This window comes from Rhododendron vialii, chromosome 11a (genome assembly GCF_030253575.1).
Source record: "Rhododendron vialii isolate Sample 1 chromosome 11a, ASM3025357v1".
In the NCBI taxonomy this organism is placed as follows: Eukaryota; Viridiplantae; Streptophyta; class Magnoliopsida; order Ericales; family Ericaceae; genus Rhododendron; species Rhododendron vialii.
In genome coordinates this window covers 27,362,992-27,372,136 of record NC_080567.1, presented here as the reverse complement: position 1 = coordinate 27,372,136, position 9,145 = coordinate 27,362,992, and the positions used below count along the sequence as shown (strand labels likewise).

General features: G+C 38.4%; 1 protein-coding gene across 1 annotated transcript; it reads right to left on the bottom strand.

Annotated features, from left to right (window-relative positions):
* Window positions 1–595: 595 nt before the first annotated feature.
* Window positions 596–8,687, bottom strand: LOC131308709 (serine/threonine-protein kinase haspin homolog). The gene is made up of 15 exons (XM_058335701.1): window positions 8,571–8,687; window positions 8,294–8,465; window positions 8,069–8,152; window positions 7,008–7,098; window positions 6,074–6,624; window positions 4,997–5,120; window positions 4,594–4,703; window positions 3,740–3,851; window positions 3,440–3,532; window positions 3,282–3,343; window positions 3,066–3,196; window positions 2,910–2,980; window positions 2,773–2,825; window positions 1,359–1,425; window positions 596–898 (listed from the first exon to the last, which is right to left on the bottom strand). Exons 1-15 carry the CDS (start codon window positions 8,587–8,589, stop codon window positions 773–775), a joined length of 1,866 nt encoding a protein of 621 aa, XP_058191684.1. The 5' UTR covers window positions 8,590–8,687; the 3' UTR covers window positions 596–772.
* Window positions 8,688–9,145: the final 458 nt, after the last annotated feature.

Genomic DNA, 9,145 nt, shown 5'->3' with positions numbered 1-9,145 from the left:
GCTCTCATTAGATACGAACCCGTAGATTGAAAAATAAGTAAATTACAGCCCTTAGATCAAAACTACTCACAAAAAGTAGGATAGATTTGCTAAAAATGGGATGGTTTTAAGAATTTTTTAACAAAAATCATAGTATTACTTACCACATAAATAGGTTTTATATACCATTCTTTAAGGCAACACTTACCATGTTATATGGCTACACTTCCTAAAAAATCACTTACTATACTAGTTTACTACACTTACCATGTTGCTAACAACACTTACCATAGAATAAGGGAACATTCACCTTAAGGAAATCCTCAAAAGGTGTCAGTGAAATTTACCCTTAAATTTTAGTTTTTTATCATTTTCACCGTCTCATTGAAAAATAGAAAGATCTCTGCAAGGGGAAAAAAGATATTCGATCATTGGATTGAAAAACTGCCAAATAAAATGCTGCAAACAAAAGAGCCATGTACTTTGTATAGGCAAATCCTAATAACCAAAAGTCTTTTATGTATCTAATGTGCAGAGAGAACAATACTTGAAAGTGGGCAAGAAGAGATCTTGATTTTTTTAGATAGAAAACTAGAATAAAACCAGCACAAAAAAGGACAGAATTCTCCATTAAATTATCAGCTCCAATTCAGTAAATATCACACAAAATGGAAACCAAGTTGGTTGCAGAACATGGAAGCCAACAAAAATGGAGGAGCCTACTTCAGATGTTGAAGGAAAGAACTAGTATGAATCACAACACCAACTGTTCTTCTGTATCATCCAGTTTTAGCTACATGGCATGATCAACAAACAAGTCCCTGAAGAAAGGATCAGAGGTTGCTTCTCTTGCTGAATTACAGCTGTTCAGACGCTTTTTCAGTGAACGCATATCCCTCTCGTCTTTTGTAGTTCGATCCTGCCATAAGATTTTCGTCAAAGATGATATGCATTACTAAAAAGTTCACTCAAATACATTGATGCATCTTTGCAATTAACTTGAGGGTTTAACTGTACTGGTGAAGTCTATCCACATAGCTTATGTATTTGGGTTACGACAAAAGAGAATTATTAGACAATTCCCTAAATGTTATGTTTGAGCTGTTTCTGCCACTCACAGTGCAGGAGACAGGCACAAACCAAAGGTGGAAAACTGAGAGAAATGAAGAACAAATTTGCTGCACCATACGGCCAATTCAAGTGAGTTAACTTGAAAATTTGATACCTTACCAATTGTTACTGTCCATTGCAGTAAGACCATTGTTTCCTTTTTTTTCCCATTGGGGGGGAGACCATAATTTTGATTTATTCATTGCTCGAGTATATACCCTGAACTAAGTGAAAGAAACCACTTTCAAGGATTTTGCAAGGAGACTTACATATGATTTCTTCAAGAGTAAAATGTCAACCAAATACTGCAACCACAACACGTTTGTCTTGGGGAAACTGCACGACCATTGCAGAAGGAATTCAGCACCAGAAAAGTTTTGGAGAAGTACAAAATGAGAAACATTCCATCTCATGCATCAACATATTCATACAGTACAAACTCATAAGGAAGTGCTAAAAAGACAAATTCATACAAGGGATAGGTGCAAATTCAGTATAATCATTCTTTCTGAACGAAACCAAAATGACATGTGTTGCCAAACTTTTAGTGACTTGCATAAATTTCTTTCCAGTACCAATATCACAAGATGAAGCAAAATGAAGAGCTGAATGGCCAATAGCAAAAGCAAAAGAGCCAAAGGGTGGTATGGCTTGGGTGTTTGGTACACCATTATCAATCATGAACTACAGAGACCATAAGATGATAAGCAATTTGAAACCCAATTAGACAAAAACACATATTGCCAACCCGTAGTTATTAGGGTGAGCTTCCAAACTTTATCCCAAAATCCATGCGTCAAAGCGGCTTTGAAAAGAATACTGGATATCTGGTATTCTTTTTGTTGGGTGGTGTCCACCCCATTTGCTTGTATGCCTCATGTCCCATGAGGTCTTGCTAGAAGCTGCAGGATATCAGAGGAAGAGCATTGAAGAGCTGCTCTTGAGTTGGGGGCGTATCACCCATTTAGGCATTGCTAGTTTTGCCCTATATATTTGTATCATCTCCTTTGTATTTAGGGAGTGAAAGCAGACAGAGTAGAGCACTGTGAGGGCTTTTCCTTTGGGAGGGAGCCGAGCTCCTCTGGTGAGGCTATGGCAGGAGAGTGTCTGAGAGAGATAAAGGGAGAGGTTGAGTGATTGGTAATCTCATGTAATATCTTTGTAACTCTCCCGTGGATGTACCCAATTGAGGAACCACGTAAATTCCTTGTGTTCTGTGATTTGTGTGTGTGAGTTTCTGGGAAAACCTATTCCATCGATGTCTTAAACCCCGCACATGCCATCTCCAATCTCTCGCTATGGAACACCCTTTTCACCCAAAATATCCATGTGCTTCTCTACATATTCTCAAGTCATATTTTTCTCCACTTGGGCTATTGCAGTGATACAGTTAAAGGATAACACAAGGACAAAAGGGATTATGACAGCAGGAGCAGTCCAATGACGTGCTTAACAATAAATATTTAGTCAGAATCAACAGCCATAATGATTTGAACAAATTCCAGCAAAGTTCAAAGGCAATTGCTTTTCCAGGACCCCAACACAATAAAATCCTTTTCATTGTTGTGTAGAGTCAACTTTATCATTTATGAGTATAAAGAATATGGAACATTATGATTATCTTTGGAGTTGATGGCTCAACCAACTCCAAAAATATTAATAAGAATAATCAAGTAGTTATACCTTCCTTCCCAGCAGTCTTCAGTTACATCTCTCATTTTCCGATATGTCTCTGACTGCAAATTATGGCAAAGACTAAGTATCTGCACATGATTAGGCACAAACCACCATAATTGACAGCTACAACTGATTTGCCTTACTTGTTTATCTCCTTTGGGACCCTCAAAGAGTTCTGGGTCTAATGATAGGTCCAGAAAAAGAATATCATCACCTGTAAATGTAGAACAATAGTTCAATCAGAAAGAAAATGGATGCCAATCTTGAAAATTTGATGCATAAAATTACTAAGCTCTGACCAGTGTTGATTCTTGAAAGAGTGAAATCAATTATTGACACCACCAATCCAAATGTCCTGATAAATATTGGCTTTCCCTCCATAGTGAAAAGCAATGTTGCAGAATCCTTCCGACTTAGAAGGATGTTCCCCCTTCATCAAGCAGTAGAGAATTCTAATTCGGGATTCAACAAAAATGAAGCAAATATTAAAACAGTAGAGTGCATAGTATGCAAACCAGTGCAGATCCCGATGTTCAAATTCATAAGCAGCTTCTGCCACCGCTAAGGCAACTGTAACCTGGAGCGCATAAAGAACAAACAATAAGGCCAAAAAAGAAGAGTGAATTACCCACTCAAATGGGAAGAAAAACAGCGAAGAATGGATTCGACATACCTGAACCAATAAACTCCGTGCTTCATTGAAGTTCAAAAGCACAAAACTTTCAAGATCCTGACCACCATGTTCTTGAACAAAAACAAAATAGCACTGAAGGCAAGCTATTCAGTTTTTCCCAGTAAAATAAGTTTTACACATAAATACCATGGAGCATAACTGCAGATTAAATACGTTACTACCAGCTTCCAAAAGTTAGCAGTTTGCCTGTAACTGATGCTGGATAGCAGATAGCAATGCTATTTGCTAAGCATAAGTCAATGCACAAGAAAAAATGAAAAATATGAAGAAGAAATCAACCTGCTTCTCTGGAAACTCTTTAGGATGATCATTTTCTGAACCATGTTTCCCATCCCACTCTTCCCAAGCTCTTATCAATGCAACATCATAAGGGCCTTGGCATACACTTAGCCTGTGGAATGGAAAATTGAAATTTTGTAATTTAACATTGTATATCTCAATCTCTCGTTTCTCTGTCTCTCTTTGAGTTTTAGTGTCGCCTCAAAGTGTAATGAAGGAAAACTCCCAAGGAATGACCAAATTCAGGCATTTGACCAATCCTAAGTCCTAACTACTATTCTCAAATTCTGAATCAGATTTCAGATAATAATTACTAAGCTATATAGGTTGGACTTTTTTTTTCACACCTATATTGATAATATTCCAAAGTGGATTGATGACTTAAATCTGACTAGCATATTGGGTGGACAAATCTGAAGTTTGGCCGGCCCCTTGAAGGAATGCAGAGAAAGTAGCCAGTAGACATGCTTTAATATGACTAGTATTACACATTAAGAAGGTTTAGGCTTGATAATTTCAAATATAAGTACTCCTCCGGGCACGCGCTATAAAACAACAGAATAAGCCGTTATAGCCAAAAAACTCAATACCTCAACCTTGTCAAAAACTAGTTAGAGTATCAACGTCATCAAGTATAAATAATGTAGGCTATAGCGTCTGAAACACAGATACAAGGATGTCTCTTGAGTCTTGACCTGATTTACCTATTAGTGCATGCTTAGCTATGACCGTAGTCATACTTCATACTTGTACCTTTCCTCCCCGTGTTGGCCAAAGAAACATGAACATGGAACAGGCTTGTTCATTCTATAAAATTTGTCAAACAATAGAATAAAAATAGGCATGAAACTTACCCTAAGGTTTGTATGAATGTTGTACAGGAATTGGTAACTTGACTGTCATGTGCTCTTAAATGATTAAGAGTCCGGGAAAGTATAGCCTCCTCAAGTAATTCATCTGATCTCTGTAAAACAATATAGTAATCAAACTGGTTTAGCAAATAGACATTGTCTTCAATTAACATAATCACCTTCTAGGCTTCCACATTCCACCCGGCAAGAAAATCAAATTAAGCTCAATATGAAAGAGATATCAGTACTTCATTCAGCTGTACGGAGTAAATCATGGCAAAAATAGGTGACAGGCAACCAATAAAATTTAATGGAGCCACTAGGTACCTAAACACTCCCAATATCATTTGCTAGCTCGGCTGCTAGCAAGTGTGGATACTTCAAACCATGGGGCCAAGATAAATACCTTTTGTACTTCTCCGTTCACTCGTAAATCTCCATCAATTGGAACAATTTTGCAAACAGCTTTGCCGGCCTCAAAAGCTTCTCCATATGTTCCTTCACCAACCTTGACGATAGTTTCAGGATCGCTGTGTTCAAGACATTTCCATTTCCCATCAAAAGGGAAAGTGGGATGAACATTCAAATAAGATCTTGAAAATAAAGCTGAAATAACACATGCAGCAATATAAGAAGTGGTAGCTACTGAAAAAGCACAAAAAGCTTTCTCTGAGTTGGAAGCCTGGAAGAACCAAAAGAGTGGAACTTGGAACGAAAATGCATGGCCTGACTAAAATGCTTAAGTAACAGAAGACAAAAGAAGATCACTAGGCCAACAATCAATAAGGGCCCATGCACATTATTAAACCGAACCGGACGGTTTTGATGTGGCATCTGAATGTCTTCTATTTTTCCAGCTTTCCAGAGTTGTCATTTTTTCTCGAGTTGTCATTTTGTCTCTTAAGAATTATTTTCATCAACATCCTTATGGAAAGGAAAGGACCTCTAGGCAACCTAAAGTAAAATTTGTCCTTGACCCCGACCAACTCTCATCCATCAAACAACTCATATGCTGGAGTGTCAATATTCTGCTAAGTAGTATGTTCTTCTACTAGCGTATTATATATGATAACCATTTGTTTAAACTAAAAGCAAGGAAAACAAAATCTCCCCAACTTTTTCCTTTACTAGAACAGAATATTTCTTTAAGCTGGTCGCTGGGGGCTCCATAAGAGGCAGTAGTTATTTGAATGGGGGAAAAGCAAGCTGAAGGAACAAAAATAGAAGAAAGGAAAATGAACTTAGATCTTAACATCAGAGAATAAGATTGCTGAAGTCAACTATGAAGCTAAATGGATGAGAATGAATAGCGAAGGCAAGAGAAGTAATTAGCGAAGGAAATAGAAGTATGAGGCCAAAAGGATGAGAATGAAGCCTTTGAAAGCAGTCAAACAAGGCGAAATTTCACTTTCTGATACCAAAACATACTAATGCTGCATAAAAAGATTTATTAATTAGGCATTAGGCGACAACGAATACAAACCAAAACTTTGAGAATACATCCGACAGCATTGATGGAGATAACTGTCCGCAAACTGCTAAAAGAGCCACAAAGGGATCCCAATGATGACCCTCTAATGAACCATGCTCCAACGTTAGAGAGAGTTTGCGAACTGCTTTGTCAATGTCTTCGAACCCCTCATCACCCAGAGTCTCGAATTCTTTAATAGTGAAGCTTGAACTGAATTTGTTTTTGACCATATGCAAACTTGAATCAATATGCAGACTTGATGGGGCTTTCAAACATGAAGAGTTTGAACCATTTCTGCAAATGGACTGGCCTGGTAGTGCAGGAGTTTGTAATATCTTAGACAGAGAAGCCGAAGGTCCACAACTTCTATTTAGCTTCTTAGAGATTAACCATTTCCTTAGTGCTGTGGACATATGTGGTATGGCAACATCATCACTTTGGATGCCCATAGCCCATGTACCAGATTTCTTTGGTGAGGGGCTTTCCTCTAAGAGTTCGAAGGAATCAACCTCTTGAAAGTAGGCCCGTTCCTTTTCATAGTTTGGAGGCTGAGCAGGTTTTCCCTGCATACACCATAGACATTGGAGGAAGGAGTCATCAGTTGGCATATGCAAGATGTGTGTCAAAACTGTAGAACTAACCATTTATTCCTGGCCTTGAATTTCACCTGATTACCCATTAACCGCCATGTGATGACTGTTCAACACCTTATTATGAATCACAATGGTGTGAACCCAACAATATACATTTTGTTTGAATGGTTGAGAGTGCTTTGACTTTTGATCTATCAGTTGAGTTGGTAGTGCCTTTAAGCAGGTACTAGAGCTTGTACTTTACAAAGGATGGGAATTGACTAATAAAACACTTTATCAAGAGTAATTTTATGGTAGTAATATTATACTAAACTAGGTCATATGTTGGAAAGATTGAAGGAACTGAGTCATACTCTGGGAATAGCTGGTTTTGTTTTTCTCTTTGGCTTCCTTTGTTGATGCTGATAATCCACACATGCAGCAACAGCAATGCTTGTCCTCCCTCTGTCAGTGACATAGTATTTGAACTGTGAGCCTGAGTAAGTGCTAAAAACAGTACGCAGGAAGACTGAAAGCAGAAACCAGTGCTTTCAAATGGAAGCCATGGGTTACAAACTTACATATGCATGGATGCGTAATGAAACATGATGTGAAATGTATTCTGAAAGCTTGCACAAACAGTGCCTCAGCCATGAAGCTACCCATCAAAGGCCTCATAGGATAAATAATGCATATTATGGGGAGGATCAACTCTAACCAGGTAGGTTTCTACTTTCTTACTGCACTACCCCCTTATTATCTTTTCTCAGAGTTGGTTCACAACCTACCTTTAATACTCACTCCAGCATTTTAATTCTTCCAAACAGCACATAAAACAAATGTAAGATCAGCCTCAACTTTCATCCTTGTAATTCTGTGGATTACAAAGTCATATTTTTGTCTTTCTTGTATAGCATTACACGAATTTGGAGGCCATATGCACAAGGATCGGTTAACTTGCAAGAGCACAAAATCTTGCAAGCAAGATCACATTGGAGGGTTGTCTAACATAACACCATAACGAAAGAATGAACAGTGACAATAATAAGATGCTCTAAATTGTGAGTTGATTCTATCAAACTTTAATATCATGACAGTTGATGGTGTTTCTTAGACAAATCCTAGAAGCTAGAAATCGTAGCATCCCACAGATACAAGCAAATTCGTACTCCAACCCTCTGTAAAATCGGCCAGTCAAACAAGCCCTATATCAGATACGTTTCCTTCTACCTCCCATAGATAGAGTACAAACTCAAAAAAATATATATATATATGACAAGCAAATGATGCAATCCTTCAAAAATAAGCAAACGAACCAAGAAAAATCCAAATTTGAGTAATCAAATTTCTGGGTGTTTCCGGTACCAGCAGAAACTAAAGACATTTATAAAGAGATATTAGGTGAAAGAGTGGAAAAAAAAATAATTTACAGTACCTGGTAGAAAGAGAACGGTTCCAACTAATTCGCTTCGTCGGGGCCAAACTCACTCTACTCCTGTTACTCGAACTCGATAGCCTCCTGCAAAATTCAAAACTCAAATTACTTGGACAAGTTGTATTAATTCAAAATCTCAATTTTTCTCTTCTCTCCTATGATCATTTTCCACAAGTTGTATTAATTCGAGAAAAAAAAATTGAATTTTGGAGCCGTGAGAATTACTTGGACGCGTCACTCTGGGTGGTGGTGGTGGTGGTGTTGTCTGTGGCTATTTTGCGGGTGTAGACCATAGCAAATTGAGGTTCTCGTCGTTGTTGCGGCAGTGGAGGGTGGCGATTTTCCTGTTCTTGTTCAGCAGCAACGAGCTCTGACCAGAGATCGACGGCATTTCCTCCTGAAATAGTATATGCAGGAGTTCATGTGAATGGAATTGTATTTGATAGGAGTAGTAGGAGAGACTGGGGAAATTATTACAGTAAAAGGATTTTCTGATTCAAACCTGTTCTCGTCGAACCCATAATTCCACAGAGAATTGACTTCTTGAATTCTAGTCACGTCCAATCGTCCATGAACAGTCGGGAGAGAGAGATCGAGAGAGAGAGAGAGAGAGAGAGAGAGAGAGAGAGAGAGAGAGAGAGATTTGAACGAGTACCTGGATGGGCGGGAAGGAGGCGAACTGGTGGTATAGAAACGACGTCGGCTTTGTATGCGGGTATTAGGCCCAGAAGTGTGGCCTAACTCTGGGCCTAGATTCTTTTGGGTTGGGCCTCACAAGGGGGCCAATTTGTGAAAGGAATAATCGAAAGTTGATTGATTGTATAGATATTGGGCTTCTTTTAGGTTGGGTCTTATTGGGCCAATATTTAACTTGTTAGAACTAGAAATGTAAACAAGCCAAGTCGGCGGATAAAAAAACAAAAAAAAAACAAGCCAAGTCGAGCCGAGTTTTGTCGAGCTCGAGCTCGGCTCATTTACAGGCCTAGTTAGAACTCAAAAAAAGGGGTACTTGTTTTCATTCTTGTTGGGCCCGGAGTGCCCCCATTTAGGGAAAAGAAAAGACACATTTCAAATACT

What these genes read in the sequence shown, in the direction of transcription:
- LOC131308709 (XM_058335701.1), bottom strand. An exon ending in CACGGAGTTTATTGGTTCAG is followed by an intron (nt 3,344 to 3,439) that starts GTATGTCGAATC and finishes TATGCGCTCCAG; the next exon opens with GTTACAGTTGCCTTAGCGGT. An exon ending in TCTTTCAAGAATCAACACTG is followed by an intron (nt 2,981 to 3,065) that starts GTCAGAGCTTAG and finishes CTACATTTACAG; the next exon opens with GTGATGATATTCTTTTTCTG.